The 17,047-nt window shown below is 40.4% G+C and overlaps 1 protein-coding gene across 1 annotated transcript in view; it reads left to right on the top strand.

The window, feature by feature from the left end:
- Positions 1-17,047, top strand: part of LOC132121898 (integrin alpha-X-like) — a 237,516-nt gene that overhangs the window by 193,984 nt on the left and 26,485 nt on the right. Inside the window, exons 19-21 of the mRNA XM_059531629.1 lie at positions 40-113; positions 219-360; positions 494-592. Coding sequence (XP_059387612.1) covers positions 40-113; positions 219-360; positions 494-592 — 315 coding nt within the window. The remainder of the gene's footprint in view (positions 1-39; positions 114-218; positions 361-493; positions 593-17,047) is intronic.

Below are 17,047 nucleotides of genomic sequence, written 5' to 3'. Positions count from 1 at the left end.
GATTATTGATACTTGCTGTCCACTTACTTTGTTTTACAGCTGGATTTTGAAATAAACTGCGGAACTGATAATTTATGTGTCGATGACCTCAGAATGGATTTCAATTTCTCTGGGTGTGCAAATAATTTGCTCTATTTGTAAACTTTAATAGTGATAGAAATTAGTAATTCCAAATGATCTTTTCACCCACAAATCTCTCTTTTGTGTCTGTGATCTAGATCTACAAACATAGAGATTGGGATCATGCAGGAGCTCAATGTGACGGTGTTTATAGAGAACAAAGGAGAAAACTCCTACAACACACTCTTCATCCTCAGCTATCCCTTTGGACTTTCCTACAGGAGAATCACATCTAAACAGGTAAAACCAGACATGGAGGTACAAATGCTAGTTAATCATAATAAAGATGATATATCTAAGGCAAATTAGTTACTAAATTGAAGATGCAATAAAATGTGTGTTGAAATTTATGATAAATTATCTGTATGAACAGGGTAGAGTGGAGTGTGTGTCTCTGGATGGTGTGCAGGGAGTTAAACTAGGAGAAACCACCTGTTACATCAGTAAACCCATCCTTAAGGACAACTCTCAGGTCAACAATTACAGCTGTGACACCAACCTAATATTTGCTTGTGTATATGGCTGCATGATAATGGTTAAACTCAGTGATTCTCAAATTTGTCTTAGGAACTCCCAGCACTACAAATTTTGTATGTCTCCCTCAATGAACACATTATTCTAGTCTTGTAGATTCTACTAATGAGCTGAGTTGAATCGGGCATGTTTGATGGAGACATACAAAACATGCTGCGGTTGGGGATCCCCAGGACATGTTTGAGAAGCAGTGGTTTAACTGATTAATTTTCTCACATTTCCTCAGAATTATTGCACATTCATGTAAGCACAAATCAAGAGAACATCAGCTCATACACTTGGTTTACTTCACCCAAGTCTATTTGCCTGGTTCATTATACTCATTATAAACACCAACACTCTCTATACTATGAAATGAGTAGAACAATAAGGTCTCTCAAAAACTAAAACGAGTTTTTAAAAAAAAAAAAGCTTGTTTCTGCATTAAAATAAAAAATATGAAAGGTTATTGTTGAGTTTACATCTTGCAATTCTGACTTTTTTTTCTTTGTATTACGAGTTAAGGGGACATAGGATGCAAAATTTAGTTTTGCATGGTGTTTGAACTTAAATGTGTGTTGGCGACGTGTGTACAGAATCACACTATAATAAAAATCCACCCAGTGCTTTTTTTTTTTAATCCCCATGAATCATAATCCGATCAAGCCATTCACAAATTCATGGCAGAGTGACTTCACACAGGTAGGCCCCTTCCACAATTGTTGATGGACACTGCCATTTAGATATAGACCCACCCTGAGTGAGCTGTCATCAGTCCGCCATTGTTTCAACACTGCAGCAGGTGTACACAAGAATGGCTCAGACGTGATTGAGGTGTTTTAGTGTTGGATGTAACAATGAACAAAGCAGATGTAATTTATTCTCGACATCTGAGCTGCTGAAGACTCGGTATGTTTTTGAAGGGAATGCTCCCCCACCAATATAAATAAATGTTTTTATGCATGAATAATTTGTGATCAAGCTTCATCTTCAGAAGAAGTCAAGTAGCCCCTTTTATTTATATTGAGCATCGCGCAAGTTCAGTCAGGCCATGCTTGCATCATGCTTGCATCAGCCAACAGGTCAACTGTTCCTGACGTGTACCAATCCAGTCTTGACACCCATCACATACGATCTATTTAAATTCCCATTCTTCAGGGTCTCTTCCATCGCATCGCTTCTTGCAATTAACCCTCTGGAGTTTAAGGGTATTTTGGGGCCTGGATAAGTTTTGTCATGCCCTGACATTTGTGCTTTTTTCAGTTTCTTATAAATATCTAAATGGCTGAAATATCACTGTAATCTGCGCATACTGGGCTATAATAATGTGTGTGCAGCATGTATGTACATGATTGTGTTTTTGAGAAAAAAAGTTATGCGTGGTTAGTGAAAAACTAAAAATGTTAAATCACTTGAATAATGCAATAAAACACATAAAGAACATTGGTTCCCGGGACTTTTGAGAGCTGGAGCTTGTAGCCTAAAAAATTTCTTCCTAAATTATGTGAAAATCATCTTGTTTACTCACTTACAGAAAACAATATATTGATCTAAATATTCTAAGACACTTTTAGTTGGTAAAAGTCATATGCAAGTAGGCGTCAACTATTATGAATATCATTGTGATTTACACCTGAGAAGACAAAGGCCTGCATAATGAGCCTTTCAGTCAGCTGTGCCATTGAGAGGGAGGAGTTACCAGAGGTTGGTAGTAACGAGTTACATTTACTTTTTACATTTTTTGGGGTAACTAATACTTTTCGGAGTATATTTAAAGATGGGTACTTTATAATCTTACTTGAGTAAATTTTTGGGGAAAAATCTGTACTTTGACTTCGTTACTATGGGCGACGCTCCTCTCGTTACTTTATCTTAATGCAATAAATGTTATAAATTCTTCAGTTTATTCCAAACCCGCCGTCTACTTTTCTCTGGGCAATGAGCGATGCCCATTCGCGAATGATTCATTCTTTTGAGTCAATTCTGTTCAAAGGCTTGATCAAACCAATTGGCAAACAAGTGAATTTTTCATGAATCAGTTTGAATGAGTCGTTCAGTTCCCTGCCGCACGCGCTGAGCATCTGAAGTGGTTCACTCAGAGTTGTAACGTTTAAGAACATCAGCAGCGTTGAAAACGTGGCTATGGAACTGCACTGAATTGAAAGCAAATCTGCAAAGGCTATTATTTGCTTGGGATGGAGATCCTTATTAGATGAACACTGCGTGTGCTGTCTACTGTTTAACAGGTAATAACTTGGGCTACATTCGATTACAGTACACGATACCACTGTGACATTAGTTTGTTGTACGTGTGTGGCTTATAACAGTGGGGAGTCAAGTTGAATGCAGCTTCCAAAAGACAAAAAATAGCTGATTAAGATTTTATTAATTTTAATACAATCACACCGGTGCGAGTACATTCAGCGAGTCATATCATCGAGCTGCTAAATTCAAATCTGTGATTGCTTGCTGGCGCTGAGCCAGAGATAGATGTGTTTTTACAGCACTGCGCATTATAACAAATCGCACATGATTCTTTTGAGCTTATTAAAGCATTGGCCAATCAGAGGTGTTCAGGTGAGTCATCGCTAAAATGCCGGTGCTTCCTTCACTCGCTCACTGACTGAATACCTCTTTCTGGTGAATTCTCTCGTCAGAAACAACAAAGTGCAGATATCTGTACGAATCTTTAATTAAGATATTGTTTCACAGTGTTAACAGTTTCAGTGATTTTTATGGGAGTTTCTGAGAGTGATTGAAATCTAGACTGTCAGTGAAAATGATCTTTATTCTTTAATAATGTAAATGTTATTTGCTCTCTTTCTGAACAATGAATGATTAGTAGCAATATTTATATCACATTAACTTTCAATGTTAAATTCACATTTAATATAAAGTCAGTCGTATTAAAAATGTTATGTAATCTATATCTGTTACTTAAGTAAACAGACAGGGTTTTTATAATAAATTACATAAATTGGAGTAAAGGCTGATGAAATATATATACATTTATACACACACACATACATTACATACATTTTATCTATATATCTAAATAAAAATAGGCTTAGTATATATGACCCAAAGTAACTAGTAACTAACTACTTGAGTAGATTTTTTATCCGATACTATTTTACTCTTACTCAAGTAACTATTCAAGACTAGTACTTTTACTTTTACTTGAGTAAATATTTCTAGAAGTACTTTTACTTTTACTTGAGTACAGTTTTTGGGTAATCTACCCACCTCTGGGAGTTACAAGAAAGAATGTGAGGACAAAACAAATAGTTTATTTAGAATATATTTAATTATCCCACAACATAATTTAATATCCACTTGGGAGTGCAGTTAAACTGTTTATTAGGAACGTCTCGGTTACGTATGGTAACCCTCGTTCCCTGAAGGAGGGAACGGAGACGCCACGTCGGTGACCGACGAATATGGGATATCGCTTCGATAGACCAATCTACTTCGAGTGTAAACTAAACGAGCCAATGCACATTGGCATGCAATTATTGCATCCAGCTGCCGTTGATCACTGCGTGAGTATAAGAAGGCAGCAGGTGCAATGCATTCCAGTTTTTCGCTGAGGAGCCGAGCTGGGGACCCGGCAGCTCAGCGGCGGTACAGCAACCATGGCGATGGGACGTGGCGTCTCTGTTCCCTCCTTCAGGGAACGAGGGTTACCATACTTAACCGAGACGTTCCCTTTCAGTCGGTCACTCTCGACGCCACGTCGGTAACTGACGAATATGGGATCCCTATCAAAGCGCCATGGGTGCTGCCCCTTCCAGTGCCCTGTGCGAGCCACCTGCGCCCCTATTAGGTGTAGGCTGGGGCTCAGAACAAGTAGCTCCACTCACTGTTGTCAAAGCACTACCTTGCACTACCGGTCCGCTTGGAGCCGGGACGCTGCGGAAGCCCCATCTTTCCCGAAGGAGGTCTCGGAGGCAAATACACATATAGCATCCATTTAGGAGTATACGGAGAAATTTGAGGTGATTAAAACCCTCTTGGGAAGGCAGAAGTCTGCCGGGGAAACATGGGCTGTGAGGCTATTCCGTGAACTATACACATATGAGTACCGCTTAGGTCTCAATATGGAACCCACCCTTCCATGGTTCTCACGGATTCATCATGAAGGTATGGCACCGGACATTCCGCCGCATCCAGCTGCTTAAGGCGATGGAGGATCATACAGGGTCTACAGTACCGACACTCTGGAGTGGTTTAAGCAAGCCGACACTAACCGGGGCCTCTCAGTGCCACTACCCGTTTGAGTTGAGAACACAGGAGGATACCGGCTCTACACGAAGGCTATAGAACCTAGCGAACGTGTTAGGGCTCACCTAGCCCGCAGCTCTACAAATATCTGTCAGCGAGGCGCCACGAGCCAGCGCCCAGGAGGATGCAACACTTCTAGTTGAGTGAGATCACAACCTGAACGGGCAGGGCACATCCTGAGCCTGATAAGCCAGGGTTATGGCATCCACAATCCAGTGGGCCATCCTCTGCTTAGAGACGACACTCCCCTTCTGCCGGCCTCCGTAACAGACAAAGAGCTGGTCTGAGGTCCTGAAGCTTTGTGTCCGGTCTACGTAGCACCTTAATGCTTGGACGGGACAAAGCAAAGCCAGGGCTGGGTCTGCCTCCTCCAGGGGCAGCGCTTGCAGGTTCACCACTTGGTCTTTGAAGGGTGTAGTGGGAACCTTGGGCACGTATCCAGGCCGGGGCCTCAGGATTACCTGGGAGTCAGCCGGCCCGAACTCTAGGCACGAATCGTCGATCGAAAAATGCATGCAGGTCCCCTACCCTCTTGATGGAGGCCAGTGCAAGCAGGAGCAGAGTTTTCAATGAAAGAAACTTTAGCTCAACTGAATGCAAAGGCTCGAATGGGCCCTGCTGTAGTGATTTAAGTACTAGAGACAGGTCCCAAGAGGGTATACAGGGGGGCCGGGAAGGATTTAACCTCCTGGCCCCTCTAAGGAACCTGACGGTGAGGTCATGCTTACCCAGAGACTTCCCATTCACGGGGTCATGGTACGCAGCAATAGCGGCAACCTGGACTTTGAGGGTGGAGGGAGACAGCCTTCGCTCCAAACCTTGCTGCAGAAAGGATAGCATGACCGCAATCGGGCATCTTCGGGGGTCTTCTCGGCAAGAAGAACACCACTCAACGAACAGGTTCCACTTCAAGGCATAAGCGTGTCTCGTAGACGGTGCTCTCGCCGAAGTGATGGTGTTCACTACCTCTTGGGGTAGGTCACCTAGAACCTCCTCGTCCCGTCCAGGGACCAGACATGGAGTTTCCAAAGGTCTGGACGCGGGTGCCAAATGGTGCCCCATCTCTGAGTCAGTACATCCTTAGTCAGAGGAAATTGCCAAGGAGGGGCTGTCGCAAGGAGCACTAGTTCGGGGAAACAGCTCCACGTGGGCCAATACGGCGCTACTAGCAAGACTCGCTCCTCGGACTTTGCACAGTGTCTGTGCGAGAAGGCTCACTGGGGGAAACGCATACTTGCGTAGGTCCCGCGGCCAGCTGTGTGCCAATGCGTCCATGCCGAGAGTTCCCTTGGTCAGGGAGTAGAACAACTTCTGTTTCTGCAGTGAGACGTCTCTGGAGAAGCAAACAGGTCTACCTGAGCGGCTCCGAACCATCTCCAAATCAGCTGGACCGTCAGGGGATGGAGTCGCCATTCTCACGGGAGCATTGCTCGAGACAGCTCGTCGGCTGTACGATTGAGCAGGCACGAATGTGAATGGCACGAAGTGACCTCAGAACCTTCTGACTCCAAAGGAGGAGGTGGCGAGCGAGTTGCGACTTGCGATGGGAGTGCAGCCCACCTTGTCGGTTGATGTACACAACGGTCGCAGTGTTGTCCGTTCGGACCAGCACATGCTTGCCTCATAAGAGACCTTTGAGACGGTTCAAGGCAAGGTGTACTGCTAGCAACTCTAGGCAATTGATGTGCCACTGCAGCTGCGGGCCCGTCCAAACCCCTGAGACTGCATGCCCGTTGTACGTGGCCCCCCAGTCGGTGGTGGAGGCATCAGTGTAAACCACAGCATGCCTGGAGATCTGCTCTAGGGGCACCCCTGCCCGGAGAAATGTAAGATCTGACCACAGAGTGAGGGTTTGGCGACAGGCCGGTGTAACTTGGACCCGGTGAGTGCCACGCTTCCACGCCCACCTCGGGACTCGGCCATAAAGCCACTGCTGGAATGGTCTCATATGTAATAGGCCGAGTGGTGTAAGTGCCGCCGAGGCCACCATATGCCCCAGGAGCCTCTGAAAGAGTTTCAGTGGGACTGCTGTCCTGCTCTTGAACGTATTCAAGCAGGCTAGCACCGACCGCGCACGTTCCACTGAAGCGTGAAGCATGCTGTCTGTTCGACCGAGTCCAACTCCATATCGAGAAAAGAGATCCTCTGCCACGGGAGTTTGCTCTTTTCCGAGCTGACCTGAAGGCCGAACAGGCTCAGGTACCGGAGCACCACATCCCTGTGCTCGCACAACTGATCTTGAGACTGTGCTAGTATCAGCCAATCGTCTAAGTAGTCGTGAATGCGAACACCCTGCTCTCTGAGAGGAACGAGAGCTGCCTCCGTGACTTTCGTAAAGACACGGGGAGACCGGGACAGCCTGCAGGGCAGGACCTTGTACTGATATGCCAGTCCTTCGAACGCAAACCACAGAAAAGGTCTGTGGCGCGGAAGGATGGACACATGAAAGTACACGTCCTTCAGGTCGATCGCTGCAAACCAATCTTGGGGACGGACGCACCCGAAAATGCATTTCTGTGTCATCATTTTGAACGGTAGCCGATGGAGGGCCCGATTCAAAACTCGCAGATCCAAGATCGGTCGTAACCCACCGCCCTTCTTGGGTACAATGAAGTACGGGCTGTAAAACCCCATCCTCATATCGGCTGGAGGGACCGGCTCTATCGTGTCCTTCGCCAGTAGGACTGCGGTCTCTTCCCGCAGAACAGGGGCATCGGACGCTTTCACTGTAGTGAAGCGGACACCGCAGAGCTTGGGGGGATGACAGGCTATCTGAATCGCATAGCCGAGGCTGATGGTTCGCGGAAGCCAGCGAGACGGGCTGGGTAGCGCTGACCAGGCGCTTAAAAACCGTACAAGCGGGACCAGCGGAACCACAGCCATACCCGCAGTGGGGTAGCGAGGTGGAACACAGGGACCCAACTCAGGCGGCTTCTGAGCAGGCCAGAGTGTGGTGTGAGTGTGGGGTGCAGGGCTCACCTGGTTCCACGGGTTGGCAGAGGGTGCGTGAGTAGGGCCTTTGTTGATGCTCTCAAACCGTTAATCTAAATGATGCATGTCTAAATGAAGATCAGCGCAGACAAAGGCTGCACACAGCACACCTTGTTTGTTATCTTTATTTTATAAGTGCACAAAGTTTTTTTGTTATGTCTATATACAAAAAAAGTAGACCCCTAACAGATTTGAATTGATGTATTGTGCTTATCAGAATCAGAATCAGAATGAGCTTTTATTGCCAGGTATGTTTACACATACGTGGAATTTGTTTTCGTGACAGAAGCTCCGCAGTACAACAGAATGACAGCGACAGAACATAAAACACATAATAAAAGAATATAAAAATACAAAAAATACAAATAAGTAGACAAGGAATGACAATATACAAATTGACAATTGTAGGCAGGTATATTACAAAAATGCAGTTATGTATGTACATGTATATTATGTGCAAAATTTAAGTGTATATCTTATCTGTACAATCAAAACTGAAAGTGTATTTTAAATTCTTTTCGGGGGTTATCAGGAGAAAATGCCTCATAACACGTATACGCGTTAATTGAATCCATAGGGTTAAATCCCCTCCTCCAGCCCCAACTCCACCAACTGAACCTGTAATCTGATCTAACTTTGTTCTTTAATTAAAGACTCTTCATTGGAAGCAGTCTCTATAACATTTCATTTACAACTCAACTTAGTAATTTCTTACTGCTAAATTCTGAAAAAACAGAGGTGTTAATTATAGGACCTAAAAACTCCGCTTGTAATAACCTAGAACACTGTCTAAGACTTGATTGTTGCTCTGTCAATTCTTCGTCATCAGTTAGGAACCTAGGTGTGCTATTTGATCGCAATCTTTCCTTAGAAAGCCAAATTTCTAGCATTTGTAAAACTGCATTTTTCCATCTCAAAAATATATATAGATTACGGCCTATGCTCTCAATGTCAAATGCAGAAATGTTAATTGATGCATTTATGACCTCAAGGTTAGATTATTGTAATGCTTTATTGGGTGGTTGTTCTGCACGCTTAGTAAACAAACTACAGCAAGTCCAAAATGCAGCAGCAAGATTTCTTACTAGAACCGGGAAGTATGACCATATTAGCCCGGTCCTGTCAACACTGCACTGGCTCCCTTTCAAACATCGTATAGATTTTAAAATATTGCTTATTACTTATAAAGCCCTGAATGGTTTAGCACCTCAGTATTTGAATGAGCTCCTTTTACATTATAATCCTCTACATCCGCTACGTTCTCAAAACTCAGGCAATTTGATAATACCTAGAATATCAAAATCAACTGCGGGCGGCAGATCCTTTTCCTATTTGGCGCCTAAACTCTGGAATAACCTACCTAACATTGTTCGGGAGGCAGACACACTCTTGCAGTTTAAATCTAGATTAAAGACCCATCTCTTTAACCTGGCATACACATAACATACTAATATGCTTTTTAATATCCAAATCCGTTAAAGGATTTTTATGCTGCATTAATTAGGTAAACCGGAACCGGAAACACTTCCCATAACACCCTATGTACTTGCTACATCATTAGAAGAATGGCATCTACGCTAATATTTGTCTGTTTCTCTCTTGTTGTGTCAATATGACAGTAAAAGGCAGTTTATTGAATTCACTGATATCATAATTCAGCTCAGTTTAAATAGTATCTATGCAATAATTTGCATTTAAGTCAACAATATTGTTGCAAATGAAGTTTTCCCAAATAGGCAAGACAGAGGCGACAGTGGCATGGAACCAAAATTCCATCTGTGACAGAATGGAGAAAAAAAAAAACTTTGAAGAAAGCAGGCTCAGTCGGGGGGCCAGTTCTCCTCTGGCCAGACGAAACCTGCAGTTCAATTTAGGAAAAGTCAGATTGTGCAGGAGAAACATCTGTTTCCTGTGGTCTTGTCCCAGTGGTCGACTGAGACAAGGTCTTTACAGGGTATCTGTATCTGGGGCTCATCTATATGTCCTGGTCTCTGCTGTCTTTCTGAGCAGTAGAGATCCTTTCTAGGTGCTGATACACCATCTCTGCTGGATATATATGGGATTCAGCTGACAGCAGTGACCATCTGATCTGGATACAGTCTGGATCTGGTGTCTAATGTGAACTCGGAATAAGAGAGAAACAGACTAATATTATCATAGATGCCATTCTTCTAACGATGCAGCAAGTAAATTGGGAGTTATGGAAAGTGTTCCCGGTTCCAGTTGACCTAATTAATGCAGCCTAAAAATCCTTTACAGATTTGAATATTATAAGCATATTATTTCGTTCTGTATAAGCCAGGTTAACCCTCTGGAGTTGATCTCTGTGTATACACGTGATGAGGCATCTTCTCCTGATAACCCTGAAAAGAACTTAAATTACACTTTCAGTTTTGATCGTACAGATAAGAGCAATACATCAATTTAATTTGTAAAGGATCTACTTTTATTTGTATACAGACATAATAGCAAAAAAACTTTGTGCATTTATAAAATAAAGATAAGTTTTGCTGGCTGTAGACTTGATCTGCGGTGATCTAGATTTAGAAACACATCATTTAAAATGAACTGTAACTCAGTGAATACTCAACGTAGAGATGATAGATGATAGATATATCTATATAAAGCTTGTCATGTCTACTTTTAAACTAAATAAGTGATACTGAAAATAAATATTCTGTGATAAAGTATTCCGTATGAAAACAACATTATGTCCGTCTTTCAGGTCTCCATTCATTATATCTAATGCGACCACGCCCACACGCTGAACGCGCTATTGAGATCGTTTAACATTACTGTAATAAACATGAGCCGCGTCTAAAAGGCAAAGGGGGAGGTGTTGCTTCAATTTATAACAACGTTTTCAGGATTTCTCAGAGGGCAGGCTTCAAGTATAACTCGTTTGAAGTAATGGTGCTTCATATAATATTATCAACAGAAACAAATGTTAATGATAAATTCCCTGTTATGTTTGTACTTGCCACCAGGGCACCATACAGACCTTATTAAAGAGTTTGGTGATTTTACATCAGAGTCAGTTCTGGCTGCAGATAAAGTTTTAATATTTGGTGATTTTAATATCCATGTTGATAATGAAAAAGATGCATTGGGATCAGCATTTATAGACATTCTGAACTCTCTTAGGGTTAGACAACATGTTTCAGGACCTACTCATTGTCGAAATCATACTCTAGATTTAATACTGTCACATGGAATTGATGTTGATAATGTTGAAATTATGCAGCCAAGTGATGATATCTCAGATCATTATTTAGTTTTGTGCAAACTTCATATAGCCAAAATTGTAAACCTTCAAACTGGCTGTTATTAATTCATGAATGCCTTATTTTTATATAACCTTTTACAGTTTTGGAAATGTTTGTGACTATTCTTTCTTAGCATTAAGACTCATTTTGTTGATTTTATTATACTAAGCTCCAAACAGAGTTAGATGTATGCTTCACTGTTAATGCTATTATTAAATAATTAGGCCTATTATAACATTACATTCAGTTGGAAAAAAAATGACAACATAACCGGCACATTATTTGTTTTGTATTGCTTTTTACCTATTTTTCTTCTTCTTTTTAGCTTTTCTTTTAGCTATAAAACACAGGCGACGGGGTCTTATCCTATTGGTGATTAATGTAAAATAAACGCTAAAAGGCTGATCATGGTCTCATATGATACTATGAAAAAATATTGTTTAATAAACAGAAATTAATCTGCTGGTGGGGGCGGAGCCACAAAGCCATGAGTTTACAAATCCGAGATAATGATTCTGTAATGATTCTGAATAATTCAGATTGATTTCATTTATTTATTTCAAAATGTTTTGTGTTATGTTGTACATTGTTGATAGTTTTCATACTTAAGCTGTGAAAGGAACATTTTTAAGGGCTCAACACAACAGCTTTTTTGATGCAGAAGCCACTTTAGTTTTTTATTCTGAATATATTATTCAGGTGTTTTGTTATTTATTTCAGAAATCCTTGTGATATACAATATTTCCATTTGTGCTGGCCTGATTTAATCAAAATAGTGTTTAAAAATTACTTTCTGTTTAAGTCAGTTTTGTGTTTGTATAGACTATTCCGCATAAAAGGGCATTGATGGGAACATTAAAGAATGTTCTTTAAAAAAGTAACTAAAAAGTTACTTTTAACAGTAATGCATTACTTTTTGGTGTAAGTAATCAACAGAGTAATTGAGTTACTTTTTGAATGAAGTAACTAGTAACTGTAACTAGTTACTATTTCTTAGTAACTAGCACAACACTGGCAGACACATAAAATTAAGCAAATAAAACTAATAATAATAAATAGTAATAATAAAATATTCATTCAGCCAATCTGATGGTTTTGTTTTGTGCACTTGCTTGATGTTGCATATATTTTTTTGTTTGTTTGTTTGCTCAACGTTAGTTTGGCCAGTAACAGAGCAAAATAAACATGTATAAATGTAAAAAAGAAAAAAAAGAAAAGGACCAAATAAATTGGCAACGAGAATGGGAATCTGCTCATTTAAATTGTAAAATAAATAAAATCCTGATCAGTGCATCCTGAAAAAGCATGGTTTATTTCAGTTTTATCTTTGAACAATTGTACCTGTGCAAAATGGTTATTATTTATTACAATACAATGTTACAGTCAACAATGAAAACAATAAGTCTTATTGATTGATTGATTAATTGATTGATTGATTGTGGCAAGTCCTGTGAAAATTTTGCCAGGGCAAGTAAAAAAAAAATAAACCACTGGCCGAACCGGACCAGTAGAAAATGTCTTTAGCGTTAAGCCCTATTAATACAATCAAAATCAGTGTCTTAGAACTTGTACACAGATCTGTAGAACACGTAGGTTACATAATGATATGTTCAAGTTAAAAGTTAATTTCTCACATGTCTATTGATATAGTTTTAATATCATATATTTAAGGCAATTGTTAGGGTTGTTTGTTATTGTTTGTGTTTTCTTCATATAGTCAGGTCCATAAATATTGGGACATCGACACAATTCTAATCTTTTTGGCTTGATACACCACCACAATGGACTTGAAAGAAATGAACAAGATGTGCTTTAACTGCAGACTTCCAGCTTTAATTTGAGGGTATGTACATCCAAATCAGGTGAATGGTGTAGGAATTACAACAGTTTGTATGTGTGCCTCCCACTTTTTAAGGGACCAAAAGTAATGGGACAGATTAACAATCATAAATCAAACTTTCACTTTTTAATACTTGGTGGCAAATCCTTTGCAGTCAATTACAGCCTGAAGTCTGGAACGCATAGACATCACCAGACACTGGGTTTCATCCCTGGTGATGCTCTGCCAGGCCTCTACTGCAACGGTCTTCAGTTCCTGCTTGTTCTTGGGGCATTTTCCCTTCAGTTTTGTTTTCAACAAGTGAAATGCATGCTTAATCGGATTCAGGTCAGGTGATTGACTTGGCCATTGCATAACATTCCACTTCTTTCCCTTAAAAAACTCTTTGGTTGCTTTCACAGTATGCTTCAGGTCATTGTCCATCTGCACTCTGAAGCGCCGTCCAATGAGTTCTGAAGCATTTGGCTGAATATGAGCAGATAATATTGTCCGAAACACTTCAGAATTCATCCTGCTGCTTTTGTCAGCAGACACATCATCAATAAATACAAGAGAACCAGTTCCATTGGCAGCCATACATGCCCATGCCATGACACTACCACCACCATGCTTCACTGATGAGGTGGTATGCTTTGGATCATGAGCAGTTCCTTTCCTTCTCCATACTCTTCTCTTCCCATCATCCATAGGATGTTGTTCCAGAACTGTGAAGGCTTTTTTAGATGTTGTTTGGCAAACTCTAATCTAGCCTTCCTGTTTTTGAGGCTCACCAATGGTTTACATCTTGTGGTGAACCCTCTGTATTCACTCTAGTGAAGTCTTCTCTTGATTGTTGACTTTGACACACATACACCTACCTCCTGGAGAGTGTTCTTGATCTGACCAACTGTTGTGAAGGGGTTTTTTTTCACCAGGGAAAGAATTCTTCGGTCATCCACCAAAGTTGTTTTCCGTGGTCTTCCGGGTCTTTTGGTGTTGCTGAGCTCACCGGTGTGTTCTTTCTTTTTAAGAATGTTCCAAACAGTTGATTTGGCCACACCTAATGTTTTTGCTATCTCTCTGATGGGTTTGTTTTGTTTCTTCAGCCTAATGATGGCTTGCTTCACTGATAGTGACAGCTCGTTGGATCTCATATTGAGAGGTGACAGCAACAGATTCCAAATGCAAATATCACATTTGAAATGAACTCTGGACCTTTAATCTGCTCCTTGTAAATGGGATAATGAGGGAATAACACACACCTGGCCAAGGAACAGCTGAGCAGCCAATTGTCCCATTACTTTTGGTCCCTTAAAAAGTGGGAGGCACATATACAAACTGTTGTAATTCCTACACTGTTCACCTGATTTGGATGTACATACCCTCAAAGTCTGCAGTTAAAGCACATCTTGGTCGTTTCATTTCAAATCCATTGTGGTGGTGTATAGAGCCAAAAAGATTAGAATTGTGTCCATGTCCCAATATTTATGGACCTGACTATATATATATATATATATATATATATATATATATATATATATATATATATATATATATATATATATATATATATATATATATATATATAGTGTTCCTGTAGCTCAATTGGTAGAGCACTGCTGGTTGGGGGTTCGATTCCCCGGGAACATATAATATGTAAAAATTGATAGCCTGAATGCACTGTAAGTCGCTTTGGATAAAAGCGTCTGCTAAATGCATAATTTTTTTTTTTTTTTTTTAAATTTAATAAGTTTAGTACATATTGTGGAACTATTAGTAACTTATTAGTATATATATATATATAAATGGTTAACGTGTTTATTTTAACATTCTCTTTTTGCATTTGTAATTTTTTTGACCCCTTAACAGATCTTGTATCAATAAAGTAACTTTAGATTTGATAAAAAGGGGCAGTTCTTTTAAAATAACTAATTACATCAACTAAAACAATCTTGTTACAAACTAAAAATGTTAATTTATCTGAAATGCTGTTTTTCTTAAGAATTATTCTCACGGCTGTTAATATAGTACAAAATTACAATTACATTAAAATTTTGGCCATTGTTATTTTGTACATTCATTTTTTTATATATATATATTTTATTTACAATCTTTTTTTTTTTTTTTACCACACAATAGATCTTGTATCAGTTTAGTGACTTTCAATTTGAGGAAAACAGGGCAGGTCATAAAAAATATCTACTTCTGTCACTATAATATTTACAGCATTAGCTTTCCACTCATTTTAGAGAATTCTGTTACAAACTCATCCATGTCCAGTTCATGTGTTATTGCTTTTTCATGAGCTAAAAGCACAAGGTTATTTTTCTTCTCATGAAGCATTGTTCGGCGGAATGGTGTCAAAATTCATGCCAGAGTAGAGAATGAGCTCTCACATGAAGCAGTAGAGACACCCATGACCATAGCAGATACATACAATTTATGAAGACCTGCAAATGCATCTTTGTATTCCTGCAAGAGTTTGCAAATAGCAGAACATTCAGCATCAGATGGAAGTTTTTTAGACAGCATTGGTCTGGCAACAATAATTTCATTCTGGAGTTCAGTTTTTGCAACTCCTGCAAGACTACAGAGAGGTTCAAGCAACTGGATGTCAAGAAATTTGTTGGATTTTGGCATTAAACCTGAGAGGGCTTGCATCAGCTGTAAATTCTTTGTGGAAAACCTGTTTTCTATCTCTGATACAGCTGTATCTAGTATGTTCAACATCTGTCATCTTAGAGATGCAGTGGCACATTCAGAACCTGACTGCCCTTCTTGTCCTAAAGGTGAAAAAATGACAGAGTCGCCATAGGAGGGATTCACAGTCCTTAGACATTTTGGTGAGGGCTCAACAGTAGACATGTCAGTGCAGTACTGCTAAAATTCAGTGTCATTTTCTCTGAGATTTTTCAGTGCACCAAGACATTCCCTGCACAACTTCAGCTGCACTGCACAGATCAACATGCTGAGACTGTAGGATGGCATTTGCTGGTTTTAAAATGGCGAGAACATGTATCAGAAATTTGCCAAATAAAAAAAAAATGGCGTCTTTTCAGCCGAGAGAGAAGCCCGGATGATTCTTTTGCAAGGTCAACTGATACATTATCATCACTGGAAACCTTAAAAAGAATGTCAAGAATGTCTTCCTCATTATCCACCACACATTTTGTGACTTCAAAATGACTTGTCCAGCGGATTTCCAACAGTCTTTTGAGATACGGGCAATTGTATCTCTGAGAGACAAAATGATGCCTGAAAAAAGAGTGCAGGGAGCCTGACAAGTCAAAGAATATTTTAGCACAAGGTTCACTTTGAATCACATGTATGACAGTGAGGTGAAGCTGGTGGTTATAGCAGTGGATGTAGGGATATGGCTGCCCAACCTTTGTTGTAATAAAGCCTGAACACCATCTCGCACCCCACTCATCACTGATGCTCCAACATAACACTGGCTCATTATATTATCAGCACTGTATCCTGATTCAGACAAGTGTCATAATATTTCAGTAGTTATGTAATCTGCATCAAGCTGCTGGAGTTCTAACAAGCCAATCAAATGTTCCTCTGGCACACCATTGCAAACAAAACGAATTACAATGGACAAATTTTCAGTGTTGCACCGATCCCTTGTGCCATCACTTTTCAAACAGAATGCAGCTCAATCAGCAGTGTCATATCTCTGTTTTATTTTTTTTAGAACCATGGATGCCAAAATTTCAATAACTTCATTCTGGATGGTTTTGGAAGTGTACTTTGCATTTTGTGGGATACCTGATGTAATGTCAGCCAGGTATTTATCTTTTTCCAACGTGTATTTAAACAACTTGGCAAAAAGCCCCGCAGCTATGCAATCTTCCTCACTGTCACATGTTTCACAATCCCCGAGTAGTGGAAGCTCATTGACTGCTAAAAACTTCACAACACCTGCCATGCTTTTTATGTAATATCGATTCTTTTCTATCTGTTGGGGGCCGAGCAAACATGCTACGGTCTCCCCTGACACGACGGCAAAACTCTGTCCATGAGGTTGAGGATTGTAAATGAGCCTGGC

The sequence above is a fragment of the Carassius carassius genome, chromosome 40, assembly GCF_963082965.1.
Source record: "Carassius carassius chromosome 40, fCarCar2.1, whole genome shotgun sequence".
Lineage (NCBI taxonomy): Eukaryota > Metazoa > Chordata > Actinopteri > Cypriniformes > Cyprinidae > Carassius > Carassius carassius.
Note: the sequence above shows the minus strand (reverse complement) of the source record. Positions and strands in the feature narration are given on the sequence as shown.